We start from the raw sequence: 23215 nt of genomic DNA, 5'->3' as shown, positions 1-23215 counted from the left end.
TCCCCAACCAATTATTCCCTCAACCTCTGGGACCCAGATCAGCTGCTATGGCTGCTACAGGTATAGTTGCGCCCAAGGCTCTGTGATCATGGTAACCCTGAGATTGTACCAAAAATCTTGTGCAATGTATCTTGTAGTTATTGCTTCTGCTACTATCACAAATGTCTTTTTATGACTAGTAATAAAATATTATGATTATAGTAATGATAGCTTAGATGTACAGTGAACTATTGTCTCTTTTTTTCTTTCTAAAGCATCAAGACATGGAAACTAAAGAACATGTATTTAACATAACATTATATAGAGACAAAACAAGAAAGAAAAAGGGCATTACCGGTAGAAATAAAAGGTAATGATATAATCATGTTACTGAAAATGAGTTCACACCAATTTCTTGAATTACTATAATGTGAATGAGTAGAATTCCCTTGGTAAATGAGGGGTCTAACAAACTTTCAGCTTCATCTCCTTTCCTATTTTGCCATAAGACATCTGCTTCTCTCTTTGTCATTATGCAACAGACAGAATCCCATGAGTTGTGATAAAGCTGCCTGCAAATGTTAGCTATGTTTGCTAACAAGATAAGCTGTGCTCTGATGAATAAACATACAGTATGACTCTTAGTCTATGAAGTTATACCTCCTACACCGAAAGGGAAGAGAAAAGATGCAACACAACATTTTATGTGGCTATAGAAAGATGTTTAGCAAAGGTTCCCTCGGCTTCAGGTTATAGATCCTGGGATGTATGAAAGCATAGGTAGTAATAATACAGTTACAAAAAAAATATGCTTAAAAAAGAATAGCATATAAATAGAAATACAAGAATACCAATAAAGTACAAATAGTTAAGCTAGATATTAAGACAGCTAAGTCCATGTGAGCACAAAATCAAATAATTATAAATAATACATTTTACAGAATACACAGCATAAGGAATAACAGATTTACAGCATAAGGATTTGCAGAGTACATTTTTACTTTTAAAGGGAGTAGGAATAAAATAAATAAACAAAGAAATGCAGCTAGATAAGCATGGTTTAAAAAAAGAAAAATAAAAAAATAAAATTTCATGAGAGAAAATACACAAGTTAGCTAACTAAAGCTACTTTCAAGTAGTTATTGATTGTAGGTGAAGAGCAAAAAAAAATAAAATAAAGAAAGACTAACATGCAGAATCCAATGGCAGTGTGAGCCCCAACCCTTGTCTTTTTCTGTCTCTCTCTTACATGAAAGACATGGAAAGTTCTGGATATGTGCATGACAAGTCATTAAAGTAGTAAAGAGGAGATTTTATGGGTAGAGTAAAGGTTGCATGAGGGTATAAATATAAAAAATGTAGAACAGGCTGAGAATTTTAAAGCATGTTTTCTGTATATTATGCAACCGCTCAAGAAAGAGAAGGAGAGGTGGAGACATACCCATTAAGTTTCCTGAAGAAGGTTGTAATTTTTCATCCCAGACACATAGTAATTTATGAATAAACAAGTAAAGGACACAAATAATAATCACAGTCATAACAAATGAATAATACATTTTCATATAACCTATAACTTAAATAAAATTACCAATTTTTCTTTAAAACTAAGGTGCTCCTTTGAGGTCACTATGAATGATAAATTGATATATGAATAAATATAGAAATTTAAGTTACCACTAGTTCCCTTTATTGTTCTTAAAGGTCTCTGTATAGGCATTCACATATCCTTGCACAAGAGGCTATTATGTCTTTTATATACAGTTACTTCCATTTAGCAACTAACTTTCACTTATAAAAATGTTGTTTAGATTTTTCTGTATCAAAGAAAGCAACTGTTATAGATAGTCTTAACCTTGGTGTTACAGACAAGTCATAAATTGAAAGTAAAAATGAAACACCAGAAGTTGTGAAATTTAAAGGTCAGGGAAATCATTTACTTGCTGGATGATAGAGTAAGACATATAAATAATCTACACGTACACTTGACTCAGCTGGAGCAATTATTTTAGAGTATGTCCTATTTATATTATGTTTAATGTAGTTTTGTTTATATTCAATTCATACTACAGTATTTCATGCATTAAAAAACATTATATCTATGAGCATTTTTATTTGCCATGAAATATTCCTCAAATGCTCCAATAATCTTCACGACTGTCAAAATCAGTGGATGCTATATAACTGCTTTTTATAAGTAACAATACTGGCTAGCTGCTATTTAGTAGTATCAATCAATCAAACCATGTGCCCCATCATATGATTTCAGTTTCACTTTTATGATAGTAGTCATGCCTCCAAACATACAATGTGTCAGCAAATAAGAACCATTTGGTCCATCTAGTCTGCTCAATATTCTGAATACTATGAATAGTCCCTAGTCCTATCTTATATAAAGGATAGCCTTTTGCCTATCTCTATCTTATATGAAGGATAGCCTTATGCCTATCCAATGTATGCTGAAACTTCTTTACTTGCAGCGACCACTTCTGCAGGAAGGTTTTTCCCTGCATCCACTACTCTCCCAGTAAAGTAATACTTCCTGATATTACTGCATAAACATTTGTCCCTCTAATATAATCTATGTCCTCTTGTGGCAATTTGTCTTTTAAATATACTCTCCTCCTTTACCGTGTTGATTCTCTTTACGTATATAAAAGTTTCTATCATATCCCCTTTGTCTCTTCTTTCTTCAATACATGTTAAGGTCCTTTAACCTTTCCTACTAGATTGGTAGGTCTTCTCTGAACTCTCTCTAAAGTATCAATATCCTTCTAGAGATATGATCTCCAGAACTGTGCACAATACTCCAAGTAAAGGACTCACAAGTGCTCTATACAGGGGCATGAACACTTCCCTCTTTCTAATGCTAATACCTCTCCCTTTACACCCATGAGCACTTCCCTCTTTCTACTGATAACACCTCTTCCTATACACCCAAGCATTCTGCTAGCTTTTCCTCCTGCTCTATGACATTGTCTTCCTACCATTAAGTCTTATAAAATAATTACCCCTAAATCCCTTTCCTCAGATACAGAGGTAAGGACTCTATTGCATATTCTGACCATTCTGACCATTCATATAGTTTATTTAAATCCATTTCAATTTGGTTTATCCTTCCAGGAACATTGACCCTGTTACAAATCTTTGAAACTTCAGCAAAAGGACATACCTTACCATTAAGACCTTCTGCGATATCACTAATAAAGATATTAAACAAAATGGGTCACAGTACAGATCCCTGAGGTCACCACTGGTAACAAGACCTTTCTCTGCATATACTCCATTGACTACAACCCTCTGTCACTCAGCCACTGCCTAATCCACTCAATAATATGGGAGTCCAAGCTCAATGACTGTAGTTTATTGATAAGTCTTCTATGTGGGACAGTGTCAAAAGTCTTTAAGAAATCTAGATATGCTATGTCTACTGCCCCTCTGCCATCTATTATTTTGGTCACCCTGTCAAAAAATGCAATAAGATTAGTTTGACATGATCTCTCTGAAGTAAGCCCATGTTGTTTGCCATCTTGCAATCATTGGGATTTTAGATGTTCCACAATCATATCCTTTAGGCTACTCTTAATAATAGTCCTAAGGCTCACCTGAATTGTTTAGCACACTAGTCCTTACAATGCGCCACAGTTGACCAAACACTAGTGCACAGAACAGTAATAACATGCACACAGATTTGCAATGTGTGACCAATCAGTAGTAAAAAAAATGTATTTATATAAAGGTATATTTAAAAAATCAACAAACTCTGTAACCACTCGTCTTAATTTCTGTCAGATACATTCTTTTTTTTTTTTTGTGGTAAATTTTGACTAGATTTGATTTCAATGGAAGTTCTGCTGCTCAGTTCACATGTTGAAAGTTCCACTACAGAACTTCCAATTAGTAACTGGATTCCGCTAGAAAATTGAAGATGTTCAATCTTATGGCACAATTAACCAGAAAAGTGTCACTGGCAATGGGAAGACACTTATTTCAGTGGTAGATTGTGACAGATTCTTTCTCCTATCCAGCGCTATAAATCCACCCACTGAAAACAAAACAACACTTGTTGATTTACTGATAATTATTGTAAATGATCCTTCATATTATACTAGATGACTTTTTCCATGGTTTTACACTTAACATTCCTTTACAGAGATCTAGATCGGCTGGAAAACCCTAGAAACCACCTACAAAAATCTACAAATCATCATGTAGTATTGTAACTGTAGAGTTCGTACACATGTTTGCTTTTTTTTAAAGCTGCCATTCTATAAGGATAAGCCATGGTCTTTTACTATTTAAAAATGAAAGGGAAGGGGGGGGGTTCCTCTTGTAACTTTTGTCCATAGGTTGTGTCTAATATTATAGTTCTGCCTCAATAAGTTAAATAGACCAGAGCTATAATACCAGACAAAACCTGAAAACAAGAATGACACTATTTTTACTTCTATTTTGCACTTAAAGTGGTTTCCCCATGAACAACCTTTCGCACCCATCCACAGGATAGGTGATAATTGCTTATTGGTAAAGGTTCCAATTTCAAGAATGGTTCTAAGTCCCCCATTTGAAGTCATGGCCATGCATACACCCTTCTGCTTTATCTAACTCTATGAGAGTGCTGGATATATTTTTGCTTCAAGCTTTAATTCTGAAGACATATACTGATTTCTTCACTGTGTTTCAGTGTATTATTGGTATTGTAACAGCTTCTAATTGCACGTTTGGCTGGGTTCACATATGCCCAACATCCGGCATAGGTGAACTCACCCAAGCTCTCGATGCAACTGATGCCAGAACTGATGGACTAATGATAATATGTATCAGTTGTCATCAGTTGTATGGCATACGGCATCCCTTATTTGTTTGCTGAGCTCCCCTGTCCGGCATCAAAATTATTTAAGATGCTCAATGATTGTGAACTGTCCCATTCAAATTAATAGGATCAGTTCTAGCATGGACTGATGGACATATGTGGGTCGCTGGACAAATGTGAACCCAACCTAACTCCTTTAAACTTTTAATTTTTTCTTCTACATTCACAAAATATGTAGCCTACACCTAAATGCAGAACAACATATTTGCATTTAGGCTAAAATAGATATGATGAACATTTTAGACAAATTACAGTCTTAGCCAGGCTGATTTCATTTGTCATTTTGTTTTTATTCTTTTTACTTAAGAAATACTGCATATTGGATAAAGTTTTTATTACTGTGCTATGAGCTGAGCATTGTTAATTACACCTCGGAAGCTTATTTCTTTGCTGTGGGGAGTATAACAAGGGACATGCATGTCCATTTGTCAAAGATTTTTTGAAAGCTGAGTTAATTTAAACAAAGGATTTGCAAGTGCTCCATTGGTTCTAATCCTTTGTGCTCAACTTTTGTCCATTTATCTTTTGTGACTTTTTATGTAGGAGCCATCATTTAAACCACTTTTCTATTGTTTGCTCTTTAATTTTTAAATGGAGCAGAAACTTTATAGCCTTTTACTGGGAAAAAAAAAAATAAAAATATATATATATATATATATATATATATATATATATATATATATACACAGTGGAATACAGCACAGTCAAATTGCTCTAGCAAGCTTCTTTAATATATTATTATTGTATTCATATGGCAAAGGCAAAGACAAAATATTTAAAGCGTTAAATGTGTTTAATAGGTTGAATCTATGTATTATAAATACAATTTAAACTAGAATTTGATGATGATGATTTTGATGATGATGATGATGTTGATGATGGTGGTGATTATTCCTTTAATTCACTAAAATATTAATCTTCATAGAAAATATATTAGCAGCCATACACAGGGTACTTAACACAATACTTGCTGTATATATGCTTTATAAACGGCCCTAAAAGTTGACATGTACAGTAGGTAAAATAGTTTTTGCAACTACATAAAATTGAATCAAAAAAGCAAGTGTTATAAAAGGTAAAAAGTTATCCAGTTCCTGAAAGGTAAATCAAGACTTCCCTCTGATGTCTCATCCCCCATAAAGCTCAAGGCAGTTTTCCCTTGTGTAAATACCAGTGTTACTACTATTGTATATCCATAGTGCTTCCGCTACAAGCAGTTCAGTGCTTAGTGTAACTCCTTCCTCCCTGTATTGCTATTGCTTATATTTCTGCTCTCAGTACCTTGCAAAGGCAGTATATCTAGCCAGTATATCTACCTCTACATGCCATCTAAAGCATTATGCTGTGAAAATCATCATTAGCAAAGAGCAGCCTGTTCAGTGCACTTATATCAACTTTATGTTACGGCATAGCAGAGAGGAGTATGCTTTGCACTATGCTTTTATTGGCCAGAGAAATAAGGGAAAGCAAGTAACTAAGTGTACTACTAGTAAACAATCAAGCTCTGGCCTATCTCCTTAAATAGGAAGAATGAGAAATAGCTGTGTACTATGGAGGGGACTCTTAGAAGCTATATAACAACAGTGAGAGTACAACAATTCCTTTGAAGGGTTGTTTTAGTTACACCATGTTTAACATTTAAAAAAATCTGTTGAAACTATGTTGCCCTTTAAATGTTGTACTAGTGTTCTTAATGCAAAAGAAAACTTGTGTTACTTGTTGTAACAAATTGAAGGAGTAATCCGGTGGTTAAGATATTTGGCTATATTGCATCTTCTTTTAATGTTCATGTTTTTTGCAATTGACATGTATTATATGTTTGTGTAGCATGTGTCTTTTTTTCTTATCTGTTTGTGGGCCAGGAAGATCTGTAGTTCTGTGTTGGATTTCTTACTGTCATCCACAGCGTCGGCCATGTTAGGATTAGGCTGTGGTCAACGGGTCAGGTTTTGTTTTTTTTTCTCTGTTCTTTCAGAACTGCATGAGAGAAATAAGCCACGCCCCCTCATCTCCCCTCCCAGCGGATGCAGGTCTGCATGAGAGAAAGAAGCCACGCCCCTCATCTCCCCCTCCCAGAGGACGGAGGTCTGTATGGGAGAAAGAAGCCACGCCTCTTCATCTCCCCCTCCCGGAGGATGCAGGTCTGCATGAGAGAAAGAAGCCAGAGCAGGGGGAGAGAGAGGACATACACAGCTCCTCATCTCCCCCCCCCCTGCTCAGTCTTCTAAGGACGCAGGTCTGCACTGAAAGAAGACAGAGAAGATAAGAGTGTTGGGAGGATAACAAGGTGCATGGGCTGGGAATGTATAGACTGCAGGGGAATGAATCTCGGACAGGGGATGATTTCCATGTGTGAAGGGGGGGGACTCCTGAATGACACATGCTGGGATTTGTAGTCCCTGTCATGTGTGTGTATGCTAGTGTTTACAAACCAGCGTGTCTCGAGCTGTTGCAAAATTACAGCTCCCAGCATGCCCTGACAGCCTTTGGGCATGCTGGGAGTTGTAGTTTTGCAACAGCTGGAGGCACACTGTTTGGGAAACACTGGCCTAGCCTATTCAGTATATTACAATCAGCTGTATCAAAACTGCAACTCCCAGCATGCCCGGACAGCTTTTGGCTGTCCGGGCATGCTGGTAGTAGTAGTTTTGAAACAACTGGAGGCACCCTGGTTGGGAAACACTGGTGTATGCCGTATAGAGGTGTGGTGAACTACAACCCCCAGGAGACTACAGAGGCAGCATGCTGGTGTTATACCACAGACTGAAGACTCCTGAATGACACATGCTGGGAGTTGTAGTCCCTTTTGTGTGTGTATGCCAGTGTATACCAACCAGGGCTGATTATATTAGTGTGCTGTGTATAAGGGGGCCGATTTGGGAAAATAGTAGGATGGGTAAAGGGCGGAACAAACACAAAAAAAAAGGAGCCGCCCTAAACCAGCACAGCATGTGGCATGCTGGGATTTGTAGTTTTTAGCACAGCAAGAAACAGGAAATAGAAGCAAAGATAGGAAAACAAAGTGGGGGATAAAAAGACAACAAAGAACGGAAATAGAGTAGGCTAAACAAGAATATAAATGAAACAAAACAATTAGGGTAAGTCAAAAACGTAAAAACACGTTAACCACCGGAATACCCCTTTAAGTTGAGCAGTCTTTGAAAGAGACAGTTCTTTTATTCCAAGTTAAAAAAAAAAAAAAAAAAAACACTATTAGTAATTCCATGGCTTGGGGAACATACTCATGTACTGTGCAATGTATATACAAGGTGCATGTTGCAAGGGTTGTCAGATTTACATGGAAGATACTGATGGAGCAGCCACGAGGACCTACAAAGGCAAAGGGCAATTTCTATTTTAAGTGACTAATACAACCCTTCAACTGCATATTTGTGGTGCAGGACATGTCAATTAGCATCCTCTCAGAAACTTCGGCAGGACAGTAGTATTGCCTAGTGCTTAAAGTCACTTTGACATACACTACCTAACTGTAATCACTGAGTATATCAAGGTCCCAGCTCCAGTGAAAAGACAACTCAGAAACATGGCACTACTAAAAAAAACAAAGGCTACGTTCTTAACCACAATGGTCCATCTCATTCCAATGAAGCCTCTGTAAAATGTCTAAAGCTCAATCTGAACTACTGCACTTTTGGAGACACAGTAGAAGAGGCTATCTGAAAAGGCTAGGTGTCCGAGCTAAATGGAAGCTAATCTGACATCATCCTTGTTGTCATACACCCCAGGACATGTGCAATAAAATTATTTAAGCTATATGTACTACAACTAACAAAATGTATTGTTTTCACATATAACTATTTTATTTTTAGGTTGGATGCAAATGAATTCTAATATATAAGGGTACGCTCACACCTACAGGATCCTGCGCAGATTTGATGCGCAGGATTTGTAACTGCAGATTAGAATCTGTGCTCAGTTATTTAGTTTACATTGAAATCTGTAGCAGAAAATACTCTGCATCAAATCCTGCGCATCAAATCTGTGTACATATGAACCTACCCTTAGGCTGTTTTTACACATGGCATTTAATTGGTGGTACTGGTACTGCCACAATTTTACTTCTATCTTTCAAACTCACAGTAAAAATAGCACAATTTTACTGCAATCTGTATCACGATTGTGTGATTATGTCAATTGTGCAATTTTTACTGTGACCAAATGCGAACATGGCCTCATTGTACAACGTGCATATATAAATAAATGTAGTACTTACCTATCTGAGCTTCTTGGATTGTCAGTTTGTTTTCCAGAGGTTGGAATAACTTTGGTGGTTTATCGGTCAGTGGAGCTGAAATGACACAAGATAATAATAACATAAGCCATGTTTTCTTACACATTACGATGAGTAATATTGAGAAACAGACATGTGAAGAGTTATACAATTCACAGCCAGCATTTAACTCATAGATGAACATCCTATTATGAAGCCTCATTTCCATCATGTGACACCTGAGTTTAAAAAAAGGTCCACATAACATTAGAGTTATACATAGACTAAAAGCTGGGGAATGTCTGCAGTAGAAAAACTGCTATAGATCTGAAACATTTCCATTGCAAAATCTACAACAATAACATTTTACTGTGTAAATCCCCATGTGAGATTGAAATTTCACTGGCACTGCTTCGGCAATATTTACACTGCTATGTGCAAAAAATGTCTTTAGCACCATATATTGGAATGGGTGTCTGGTTTGTGCTCTGTGGTTACAGCTCAATGGAATTAAAACAACACGGCACTTGGCAAAAGTCTTAAGGGAAACTTGACAAAGCTCACCAAGCTCAATGGCCGTTGGCTTGTCTCTATAAGGCTGGGTTCACATATATCAGTCGTCCGGCAAAGTTTCCCTCCGGCGTGCACCGGAGGGAAAGTGATGCTAGCACTGATTCCATTCATTTGAATGGGACAGTTCACAATCATCCAGCATCTCAATTTTGACGCCGGATGGTTGGAAATGCCGGAGGGCACTGGACAGGGGAACGCAGCTTGCTGCGTTCCCCTGTCCGTTGCCCAGAAACAATGGACGCCGCATGCCATACAACTGATGACAAGTTGTCATCAGTTGTGGCATCAGTTGCGTCGAGATTTAGGCTGAGTTCACCTATGCTGGATGCCGGACATATGTGAACCCAGCTTAAGATCATCACCAAAGACAGAAGATTTTGGGTATGTGCTGAAGTCAATGGAGAAAATCACTAAGGGCATGTTCACATAAGTCCAGCATCAGTCATCTTTTCCCTTCATTGCTTGCTATAAAGCACTGGAGGGAAACTGATGCTAGAAATGATCCCATTCATTTGAATGGGACAGTTCACATTCATCCAGCATCTCAATTTTGACGCTGGATGGTTGGACTTGCCAGACCAGCACTGGACAGGGAAATGCATCTTGCTGTGTTCCCCTGTCAGGCGTTCAGAAAACATTGACGCAGGATTCTAAACAACTGATGACAACTGATGCAAGTTGTCATCAGTTGTGGCATCAGTTGCATCAGACTCTGAATATATGTGAACCCTGCTTTACAAATCAGCAGCAGAACCACAGAATAAGCTGATTTATTATGGATTTCTTATCCCCATCATAGGTAAATTTTCACAGGAATTCAAAGCCAATTTTATTTCCACCGCATACAAATTAGATTTTCTAAATTCACAAGTACATTGTTGCATTTGGAAACACTGTAGATATTCTGCATCGCATTTCTTAAATGGGGTTAATCTAAATAATGTGAAATAATAAAATGATTCATAAAAGTATTTATGACAGATTATGAAAATCCATCACAACAAGCTACCAGCAAAGTTTGATCCATCTAAGTGACATAGGATCACAATAATGTGATTCAGTATTTAGTGGTCTTTTCTGTGTAGAAAATGGATTTATGGAATAATAGAGCATATTATAAACAAAAGTCTGTATTTACTGGAACGTTTCCACATTTTAATCTATTTTAATCTACGATATAAAGATCACTTGCATTTTTATATACATATTTATACAGCAGATGAACAGTAACAAATATTGATAAAATAAACATTTAAAAACATTTTCCTGTCATAAAACAGCAAGACAATTCACAATGGTATAGCGCTGACAGAGCAAGTTCATGGCTCATCAGATAGATTCATATTTTAGAGAATAAAGTTTTTAAAGATTTATCCATTTCCTTTTACAAGATTTGGGGAACGGGGGCAGCAGACTATCACAAAATGCTTATTCATTCGATATTATGGGGGTGGAGGTTATTTTTAGACCAAATGAAAAAAAAAAAAAAAAAAACATATCACGTGTCTAATAAAAAGGAGAAGAAAAAAATGTAGCTAGTTTTTGCTGTTTTCATATGTACAGTAATGCACAATAATTGAATAGAGACATTTCAGCTCATCTAAGAACCTTGTTATGTTGGCAAAGGATCATGCATGAGCCGAAACGTTACATTTTGATATTGTACTGACTCGATAATCCCTCTGACCGATAACCCCCCAAAAAACAAATATTGATTATACACCCCCCTAATAAAATAATAATAATAATAATAATAATAATAATAATAATAATAAAGGCTTTCCAAAACATTATATGTAATTAAAAATGGAAAAGTTGTGCTATCAAAATAAGCATTTCCTATGGCAATTTCAATTGAATAATTGTGACCCTAGGAAAGCAGTGATAAAAAAAAATGGAGAGAAAAAAAATGTCACGTCTTCTAAAGCTGTGCCCTCAAGGGTTTAATTGAATAAATTGCTATGTACATTTCTATATTTTCTGCTCCTTTGTCTCTCACTGAAGAGTGGATCGTATAACTAAGTAACCTACTTCTCCTCAAAAATCAATATATCCAAATATAAAAAGAACAAACCCTTAGCAGCAAAGAAAACAACAGATGGCACTAGCCAGTATCACTAATAATCAAAGAATACAACCGGAACACTCCTTATAGTAAATAATGAGAAAACATTGTATATAATTTTGAATATGTTTCCCATTCTCTGGTGTCCATGTTCTTATCTTATTCTTGTAGCTACTTCTGATTAAGTTTTAATAGTTCTGGTTTATATCACATACATATTCATATTAGATACTTCATAGAAAATATTTACTTTTAACATAATTGATTAATATTAATATTAATTATCTTGAGGTTAAATGAACAATAATAAAAAAAAATATTTTGGCTTAGCAGGCTCAGATGTAATGTGTCATTCTTTGCAACATTTCTACTTTTTCATATTGCAAGTATTTACAGATATAAAGGAGCCTACCCCCTATATGTATCCCAGGAAGGCCGGTTACTGTAATTTATATATCTTATTGTGACATGGTCTAAATGTATTGATGACCCCCATTGAATATCAACAATTATTGTAAATATTTATGTTATTAAGACTATCATTTAGTACACTACAACCATACCAAGGATTTTATCTACCATACCAAACTCCATATTATCCATTTTTAGCCCATGCTAAGATATTATATGATTTATAGAAATATTATATACATCAGAGCTAAAGTATTACAGTAAGGTTTTTCACTTGTAGCTTCAAAGGGAGGTTATTCTTTTTTTCTACAGGTGGCACACTCAGAACTAAGCTATAATATGGTACCCCATAGAAGTCTAAGGAGTGATTCTGTAACATTGATTTCATCCAGTCTAAAACAATGTAGCATGTTCCATTCCATTCCATTACAGAGGTATTGTTACCTTCGATCATTCCTGTGATGGGTGAATACCTGAAGGATGCCTATGGTTTTGTGTTATGGAATTTCCTATGCTGATAGAAGGCCTTAACCCCTTCAGGACGGAGCCCATTTTGGCCTTAAGGACCGGAGCGTTTTTTGCACATCTGACCACTGTCACTTTAATCATTAATAACTCTGGAATGCTTTTAGTTATCATTCTGATTCCGAGATTGTTTTTTCGTGACATATTCTACTTTAACATAGTGGTAAATTTTTGTCGATACTTGCATCCTTTCTTGGTGAAAAATCCGTAAATTTTATGAAAAATTTGAAAATTTAGCATTTTTCTAACTTTGAAGCTTTCTGCTTGTAAGGAAAATGGATATTACGAATACATTTTTTTTGGTTCACATATACAATATGTCTACTTTATGTCTGCATCATAAAATTGATGTGTTTTTACTTTTGGAAGACACCAGAGGGCTTCAACGGTCAGCAGCAATTTTCCGATTTTTCACAAAATTTTCAAACTCAGTATTTTTCAGGGACCAGTTCAGGTTTGAAGTGGATTTGAAGGGTCTTCATATTAGAAATACCCCATAAATGACCCCATTATAAAAACTACACCCCCCAAAGTATTCAAAATGACATTCAGTAAGTGTTTTAACCCTTTAGGTGTTTCACACGAATAGCAGCAAAGTGAAGGAGAAAATTCACAATCTTCATTTTTTACACTCACATGTTCTTGTAGACCCAATTTTAGAATTTTTACAAGGGGTAAAAGGACAAAATTTTTACTTGTATTTGTAGCCCAATTTCTCTCGAGTAAGCACATACCTCATATGTCTATGTAAAATGTTCGGCGGGCGCAGTAGAGGGCTCAGAAGGGAAGGAGCGACAAGGGGATTTTGGAGAGTACGTTTTTCTGAAATGGTTTTTGGGGGGCATGTTACCTTTAGGAAGCCCTTATGGTGCCAGAACAGCAAAAAAAAACCACATGGCATACCATTTTGGAAACTAGACCCCTCGGGGAATGTAACATGGGATAAAGTGAACCTTAATACCCCACAGGTGTTTCACGACTTTTGCAAATGTAAAAAAAAAAAAAAAAATTTACCTAAAATGCTTGTTTTCCCAAAAAATTTTTATTTTTAAAAAGGGTAATAGCAGAAAATACCCCTAAAAATTTGAAGCCCAATTTCTCCCGATTCAGAAAACACCCCATATGGGGGTGAAAAGTGCTCTGCTGGCGCACTACAGGTCTCAGAAGAGAAGGAGTCACATTTGGCTTTTTGAAAGCGAATTTTGCTCTGGGGGCATGCCGCATTTAGGAAGCCCCTATGGTGCCAGGATAGCAAAAAAAAACCACATGGCATACCATTTTGGAAACTAGACCCCTCGGGGAACGTAACAAGGGGTTAAGTGAACCTTTATACCCCACAGGTGTTTCACGACTTTTGCATATGTAAAAATTTATTTTTTTTTTTTACCTAAAATGCTTGTTTTCCCCAAAATTTTACATTTTTAAAAAGGGTAAAAGCAGAAAATACCCCCCAAAATTTGTAACACAATTTCTCCCGAGTACGGCGATACCCCATATGTGACCCTAAACTGTTGCCTTGAAATACGACAGGGCTCCAAAGTGAGAGCGCCATGCGCATTTGAGGCCTAAATTAGGGATTGCATAGGGGTGGACATAGGGGTATTCTACGCCAGTGATTCCCAAACAGGGTGCCTCCAGCTGTTGCAAAACTCCCAGCATGCCTGGACAGTCAACGGCTGTCCGACAATACTGGGAGTTGTTTTGCAACAGCTGGAGGCTCCGTTCTGGAAACAGTGGCGTACCAGACGTTTTTCATTTTTATTGGGGAGGGGAGGGGGGCTGTGTAGGGGTATGTGTATATGTAGTGTTTTTTACTTTTTATTTTATTTTTTGTGGTAGTGTAGTGTAGTGTTTTTAGGGTACAGTCGCACGGGCGGGGGTTCACAGTAGTTTCTCGCTGGCAATTTGAGCTGCAGCAGAAAGTTTGCGGCAGCTCAAATTTGCGGCCAGATACTTACTTTAATCCTCCGCCCATGTGAGTGTACCCTGTACGTTCACATTGGGGGGGGGACATCCAGCTGTTGCATAACTACAACTCCCAGCATGCCCGTTGGCTGTCGGTGACTGCTGAGAGTTGTAGTTTTGCAACAACTGTAGGTACACTGGTTATGTATCACTGAGTTTGTGACCTAACTCAGTGTTTCACAACCAGTGTGCCTCCAGCTGTTGCAAAACTACAACTCCCAGCATGTACGGTGCATGGTGTAAGGTGACTGCTGAGAGTTGTAGTTTGCAACAGCTGGAGGCACACCGGTCGTGAAACACTGAGTTAGGTAAAAAAAAAAACTCTTGAGTTTCACAACCAGTGTGCCTTCAGCTGTTGCAAAACTACAACTCTCAGCAGTCACCGACAGCCAACGGGCATGCTGGGAGTTGTAGTTATGCAACCAGCAGATGCACCACTACAACTCCCAGCATGCACTTTAGCTGTTTGTGCAAGCTGGGAGTTGTAGTTAGACAACAGCTGAAGGTACACTTTTCCATAGAAAGAATGTGCCTCCAGCTGTTGCAAAACCATAAGTCCCAGCATGCCCATAAGGGAATGCTGGGAGTTGTGGTGGTCTGCCTCCTGCTGTTGCATAACTACAGCTCCCAGCATGCCCTTTTTGCATGCTGGGAGCTGTTGCTAAGCAACAGCAGGAGGCTGTAACTCACCTCCTGCTGTTGCTTCATCGCTGGACTGTCCCTCGCCACCGCAGCTGCTCCTGGGGCCCCGATCCCAACAGGGGCGCCGGGGATCGGGGTCCCCAGCACCGGGGGTCGTCTTCCCGCACCCGCTCACGTCCTCCGGAAGAGGGGCGGAGCGGGTGCGGGAGTGACACCCGCAGCAGGCGCCCTGATTGGTCGGCCGGTAATCCGGCCGACGAATCAGGGCGATCGTGAGGTGGCACCAGTGCCACCTCACCCCTGCTGCCTCTGGCTGTTCGGGGCCGTCTCTGACGGCCCCGATCAGCCAGTAATTCCGGGTCATCGGGTCACCGGAGACCCGATTGACCCGGAATCGCCGCAGATCGCTGGACTGAATTGTCCAGCGATCTGCGGCGATCGCCGACATGGGGGGGCATAATGACCCCCCTGGGCGATATGCCGGGATGCCTGCTGAACGATTTCAGCAGGCATCCGGCTCCGGTCCCCAACCGGCTAGCGCTGGGGGCCGGAATTCCCACGGGCGTATGGATACGCCCTCGGTCCTTAAGGACTCGGGATTCAGGGCGTATCCATACGCCCTATGTCCTGAAGAGGTTAAAGGAGTACACTGGTGCTCCAGCCAAATGTTCAGAACACTTTGAGCCGGAGGCCATGATCATGACATCGCGGCCACACACCCTTGTTATGTCATGCCACGCCGCCTCCATTCATGTCTATGGGAGGGAGCGTGTTGGCCAACTCGCCCCCTCCCATAGACACGAAGAGAGGGATGTGGCTTCACAAGGGGGCGTGGCTGTGAAGTCACAGCCACTGCCGCAGGAACCCATAATTAGTTTAGAATGCCGGCTGCTGTGGGAGATGGCAGGGGACCCCAGCAGTGGTACCCCCCTGATCAGACATCTTATCCCCTATCCTTTGGATAGGGGATAAGATGTCTAGCAGTGGAGTACCCCTTAAAGCACAAGTCTTTATAAGAGCTTAGGCCTTTAGGAGAATGTACTCAGATAAATATAATTCAAGGGGGCTATCCACCTTGGCATTTGGCTTCCCCTCTGCCGATCAGCTCTTTGAAGAGGCTGAAGTGCTTGTGCCAGTGCTGAAGACTCTTCAATATCAATATCTATTTCAGCTGCAAGTCAGTTCATTCTTGCAAGATACTGCAACATTGCCCCATTGAAGTAATTTGTTGCTGCAAATATTGTGGTATCGGCACATATGAATTGGTTTGCAGTCAAGGCAAACATTAAACAGATTGCAGTGATCATATGGATTCTTCAAACAGCTGATCATCATGGGTACTAAGAGTTAGACCCCTATTGCCCATTATTAAAGGCTAGGTAACTCCTTTAAGCCAGGGAAATATTTTTGTCATAAACCGATTTCTGGTTGGTCTCCTGTTCTAATGACATTTTACCTGATTACTAATTCTTCCAAAAGCAGGGGAGGGGCTCTTGATGAGGATATGCTACTCTATATGAAATGTAATACAGGTGTAATTTATCTTTTTGTAAAACACAACCTACAATGTACATGTATTTAGCTCCATTGTACAAAGACAAATTATTTTTAAATTCTGTATAATAACATCTGTTTCAATAACCTTTCGGAATAATGCAACAAATATCATGTAGGAGGAGGACACAATAATATGTTTTGTTCCGGTAGGTTTCACAAATGGGTTATTGCCCTCACATGCATATAATTTCTAAATATGTCACTCTAAATATACCTCTGTGATAGTAATTGATATTGTCAGCTAATGCAGTCAAGCACTTTGGAAAAAAGGCTAAAATAAGACGCATTGTTTTTCCAGTGTGCCGGTTCTTCTTTTTTTTTGTAATCTAAAGCTATCTCTGTGGGTTGCCATCAAGTGTAAGAACATTAGAAGATGACTAAGAAATACAATGTAATCCTAATAATCAAACCACATGTAGCCATCCGCTTTAGGAGATACACTGTTCAACAAGAGAATTTGACTTGATTGCCAAAAAGTTTATTGAAGTTGAACTGCACACCTGCACTAGCACTGAATGTGCATAGTAGTATATTAGAATTCAACATATGTCATAGATTGCATGATTAATCATTACATAATACCAGATAAAATGGTAAAAGATGGTGTGAAAATGATAGCTATTTTTTCATAAAATCTAATAATTGTTGTGTTTTACTATGGAAGTAACCTGTACTAAGTGTCAATGTAAATGTGAGAAATAGCTAAACTAACTTTGGGGAATTTATGAAGGCTCTACACCAGTGTTTAGGTGTGGAAAAGTTGTACATTTTTGTTCAAGCCCTCAGTTTGCACAAAAATGTGCAGCTTTTTGTCCTTTTACACCAAAAACGTCTGTTTTTACAAAATGGGTGGGCTTGGTGTAAATCGGGTATTCCCTAACATCACATCCAATTTATCACAATAGAAGCCAGCAAGCTGGCGTATATTGTACCTAAAATCTACACCAGCTTGGAACTAATGTAGATTTTAAAGCACATCATGCAGAAAAGCCACAGCAATGCCTTATCCATTATAAGGCCGAAGCCTCTTAATAAGTCAGCTGAATCCTACAGCCACCATAATTTTACTGTACGAACATACTGCCATTCTTGAATAAAAAATAAATAATGTGGAATTATGTTACTCAAATATTCACAATAAAACTAGACACAAAGCATCCTGCACTCACTGCTAAGTAATGGACTTGACGCTCCTACATGGAGAACACTGATGGACCAGGTCTCAGGACATCTGTGGGTGCTCAGAGCGTCCACAGATGTTCTGAGACCTGGTCCACCGGTGTCCTCCATGTAGGGGTGTCAAGTCCATTACTTAGCGGTGAGTGGAGGATGCTTTGTGTCTAGTACTATTGTGAATTATTGAAGTCTGTTCTCATTCCTACTTCCTATAATGCCACTGGACTGTATTTCTGTGTTGGCACTTTTACTCGTAAATCGAAAGTCTGTGTATCTGTGTTAGCTCGATTGGGAGAGTTGGTGGTACCATCCTGAATGCCTCTGTGTCCACGTTACTAAAATATTCACCCCCATCAGATAGTGTTTAGTTCTTAATTTGTGCCCACAACACAAAAAAATAAATTACCTTGAGTGTTGATAACTAAATAGGGTAACCACCCTGAAAAAAGTAGACCAACCCCCACCTCAACCATTTTCCTAGTCTACTTCTGTAAATGCCCTCTGTACAGACTAAAATAGACAAGAAAGTAGTTAAAAAGGAAGAGCTCACCATGTCTATCACCAGTACCACACAAATCTGATCAAATCTGTGGGATATGAGTTACTTGGATCTTAATGCCACCAATGATGATGAATGATAGGGATGATTGCATTGTCAATACATATGACTTGTTTGTTATGTGCAATCAGGGCACCAGATATTGTAGGTTGATAGAGAAGCATTATTTTTTAGCACAATTTTTATTGTTTTTCTATTTTTATTTATTTAAAATTTTTCTAAGCAGGCACAAATAAAGGATTTTTAAATTGCACATAGCCTTTATAGCACAATATCAGCCGCGATCAATAAAATAAAACACACACAGTGTTTTTACTTGTTCTGCTATAGGTTACGTGATAGGTAGCAGATTGGTAGGAGCCTGATCACTGGAGCTAATCTGTTCCTCAAATGAATGAAGTGGCAGCTTTTATGCTTCTTTAGCAGTCCCATAGACAGAGACTGTTGCTGAGGATGAGTATGCATGCTTCTGCTCCATTCACTAAGGGTACAAGTGACTCCTACTTTCCTGATGATGGGTGTTGCATAAGTCGTACCCTCACTAATTCAGCTATTATCACATATCCTTTGGATGGGTGATAAGTTTATATATACACTTATATAAGCCCGTATATTTTATAGTTTATATTTTATATAAACTATGTAAGCTCCTTGAGCATCAGAATAGGAACAAAGCAAAGCAGACAATTTCCTAGGATACCAGGAAAAGCAGTTTACAGATTAAAGGGGTATTCCAGGGAAAACTGCCAGACAGAAAAGAATAACTCAACTTCAGCAGCTGATAATTATTGGAGGGATTACGATTTTTTTTATTGAAGTCATTTACAAATCTGTTTAACTTTCTGGAGCCAGCTGATCACTGCATCTGCAGCATCGTGGTACTTTGAATGGATGATCGGATCGCCCACAGCTACGATCATCCAGTATGGCGGCCGGAGGTCCCCTCACCTTGCTCCAGCCGTCTCCCGGGGCTCCGATCATCCAGCATGGCGGCCGGAGGTCCCCTCACCTTGCTCCAGCCGTCTCCCGGGGTCTTCTGCTCTGGTCTGCGATCGAGCAGACCAGAGCAGACCAGAGCAGAAGATGACTGATAACGCTGATCAGTACTATGTCTACATAGCACTGAACAGTATTAGCAATCGAATTATTGCTATAAATAGTCCCCTATGGGGACTATTAAAGTGTAAAAATAAAAGTAAAAAAAAAATTTGAAAAACTCCCTCCCCCAATTAAAACGTAAATTGTCCCATTTTCCCTATTTCACCCCCAAAAAGGGTAAAAAAAAAATGTATATACATATTTGGTATCACCGCATGCGTAAATATCCCATCTATTAAAATAAAATGTTAATGATACCGTACGGTGAACGGCGTGAATGTAAATAAAAGGCCAAAATGGCAGCTTTTTTTTATAACATTTCATTCCAAGCAAATATGGTATAAATAAAAAGTACAGATCACGGCGCAAAAAATGAGCCCTCATACTGCCGCTTATACAGAAAAATGAAAAAGTTATAGGTCTTCAAAATAGGTGGATTTTAAACGCACTAATTTGGTTAAACAGTTTGCGATTTTTTTCAAGAACAACAGTAATAGAAAAGGATATTATCATGGGTATCATTTTAATCGTATTGACCCAAAGAATAAAGAACACATGTCATTTTTACCATAAATGGTACGGCGTGAAAACGAAACCTTCCAAAATTTGCAACATTGCGGTTTTCTTTTTAATTTCTCCACACAAATAGTATTTTTTTTGGTTGAGCCATACATTTTTTGGTAAAGTGAGTGATGGCATTACAACAGACAACTGGTCGTGCAAAAAACAAGCCCTCATACTAGTCTGTGGATGAAAATATAAAAGAGTTATGATTTTTTGAGGGCGAAAAATGAAAACGTAAAAATAAAATTGTCTGCGTCCTTTAAGGCCCAAATGGGCTTCGTCCTTAAGGGGTTAAGGAGTACAAGGGAAGATAATTATTACAAATATTACAGGTTCAAGTCCTCACAGCAAGCTCTGCACCTGCCCTAAGCCAGTACATGAAGCAAAGAGATGTATTCTCTAAAGGCCATAGAGCTGTCAAAGCAGTTGTTAATAGCAATGTGAGATTAGTACAGGATGGGCAATTTTTTAAAATAAGACCTCCCCAAATGACCACATCTTTGAGAGCACCCCCTAACTCAGAACAGATTTTGTAGATGGGTATGTTCACACATACAGGATCTGCTGCATATTTTTGAGAATATTTGTTGCAGCTGATCGTACTACCCATTGAAGTTAATGGGTGGCAGAATCAGCTGCACAAAATATGCCCTAAGGGATTATGAGTCCACCATACATAATGCAATGTGCCATGTTCTTTGGGAAAACCACCTCCCTAGAAGACTTATTTTGTTATCTCAAGGAGGTTTTACCATATTATTGAATTATTCACAATGTCTAAATTATTATACTGGAAACACAAGAAGATGGTGAACAGCACTTCCAGAAGTTTATGTAAATGGTGAATGCAGTCAACAGAGCTCATATAGCCAGGCAACAAAAAGTCGCTGCAGCGCTAAATTTGGTGAGAAAAATGCTTGGAATAAAGCTACTTAGATTTTTCTCACCAACTGGAGTGCTGCAAATACTTACTTTTTGGTAAATTCTACTGTATACAAATGAACTTTAAAATAATTGTTCATAAGGACACAAGACTTAAACTGTAGTAAATATTTTGATCCTAAAATTATAAAAAAATAAATATTTTTTTTTCTATTTTCATCCTTTTAGTCACAAAAAAACAAAAAAAAAACTTTTCCCTCGGCTTTTACAAAAGAGCATTCATTAATCATATTGAATGCTACAACAAAAAAATGTGTTCACTTTAGAACACACAATTTTTGTAAAATATCTATTTCTTTTAAGAAAAGGGGAGAGCAGGACATTAATGTTACACTTTCATTGACTGCTGAAGACATTATTTCGGCAGTCATGCCATTTTCAAATAAGAAATGCCTTTTGGAGAAATTCACAAAAGATCAGGAGGATTAACAGCTAAAGCAGTGATAGATGATAGTTGGTTGTCATAATAATTACATCTCTTTTGAAACATTAGGGGATATTTTTGTTATGGGATTTAAAACGTTTCCCAGAGGATTTTATTAAAAAATTTTGAACCATATTTCGCCTACAGCTGTATCACTGCTGTATCATATGCTTCCAAAGCCTGTTCACAGTGAAATCCCTCAGATACATGATATGAAAGATTGATCTTCGTCCACTGCTGTATCCTACTGACATATATGTTTAGGTATATGTCTATGGCATCAGCTATAGCAACTTGGAATGTGAATGGTGACCCCCTGCTTCTTTCCCAGTGGCAGATGTCAGAAAAGCTCAGATTGTGAACAAACCCTTAACATAGCTGAGAATTATGGAGCATGAGACCATGTGCCTCACTAGATACTACTTAACAGTGTATTTCGATAGAGGAAACCAAGGAATATGCTCCTCCATTTCAGCCATTTTATAAACAGCCCAAACTGCCCAATTTGGTCTCTGGAAGATAAGATTCTGCTTGAAGAGTCTGACATGGCTACTGATCCCCACCCATACCTTCCTTGTTCAATTGGAAATACATGTATGCTTAAAGGGGTTGTCAGACAACAGAAAAAAACTGTTTAAGATGTCAAAAAGTATGATAAAGCAACTTACTAATAAAGTAAGTGAATAGAACACCCATTTCAGACACACTTTTTTCCTATAAGCTATTACGTTTCTTCACAACCTGAGCAAAGCTTCGTCCCTCCTTCCCCCTCCCTTCTCCCACCTCCTCCGAGAGCCCATTCTCAGTCACAGACGTATTTATAACTGCCATTAGTGAGGAGAGTCATGGACCCTCTCAGCTTATAGACCTTGTGACAGTTGAGAACAGGGCTCCTGGCTGCCTTACCTATACATCACTGTGACCCCGAGCTGACACTAGGGAAAGGGAGAGGAGAATAAGGACAGAGCTTTGCTCAGGCTGTACATGACATCACATTTTATATAAAGAAAGCTCAGGTGAAACAGGTGATCTCTTTACATTATATAATAACACTGTATTATTAAGTTGCTTCATAATGTAATTTGACACCATACACAGGTTCTTTCTGTTGCCGACCTTTAAGTTCAGTGTCTATGTGAATAGATTGCTCAGAAGAGAGAGCTGATGACAAAAAAAGCATACAGCTGACATTTATCTTACATTTCTGCCCAGCTTTATACACTTTGGTGAACGGATTTGTCATACCAAATTAATATGCCTACTTCAATTTTGAAAGCATCCTTGCACTTGTCCATTTATTCATGCTTGTTTGAAAATTTCTGTCCCATATTGGGGTATACATCTACTGTAACTTTGTGGTTTGTATGCATACAAGACTATTTGCTTGGTACAAACATATTTTGAAACTGTCTTTTTTTCCCCAATGGTTAAAGGGGTACTCCGGCCCAAATAGATCTTATCCCCTATCCAAAGCATAGGGGATAAAATATATGATAGCGGGGTCCCGCCACTGGGGACCCCCGCAATTCGGTCATTCTGCACCCACCTTTTTGAGTATGGAGGTTGGAGGCTCCGAGTGTACAGCGTGATGACCACGGGGCCGGAGTATCGTGACGTCATGACCCCACCCCCGT

General features: G+C 38.5%; 1 protein-coding gene across 1 annotated transcript in view; it reads right to left on the bottom strand.

Moving 5' to 3' along the window:
* IL1RAPL1 (interleukin 1 receptor accessory protein like 1) overlaps positions 1-23215 on the bottom strand; it is a 1525014-nt gene that overhangs the window by 304838 nt on the left and 1196961 nt on the right. The window contains exon 6 of the mRNA XM_056558792.1: positions 9084-9158. Within this exon, the coding sequence (XP_056414767.1) occupies positions 9084-9158 (75 nt within the window). The remainder of the gene's footprint in view (positions 1-9083; positions 9159-23215) is intronic.

Source organism: Hyla sarda, chromosome 2 (genome assembly GCF_029499605.1).
Source record: "Hyla sarda isolate aHylSar1 chromosome 2, aHylSar1.hap1, whole genome shotgun sequence".
Lineage (NCBI taxonomy): Eukaryota > Metazoa > Chordata > Amphibia > Anura > Hylidae > Hyla > Hyla sarda.
This window is presented reverse-complemented; position numbering and strand designations above follow the sequence as displayed.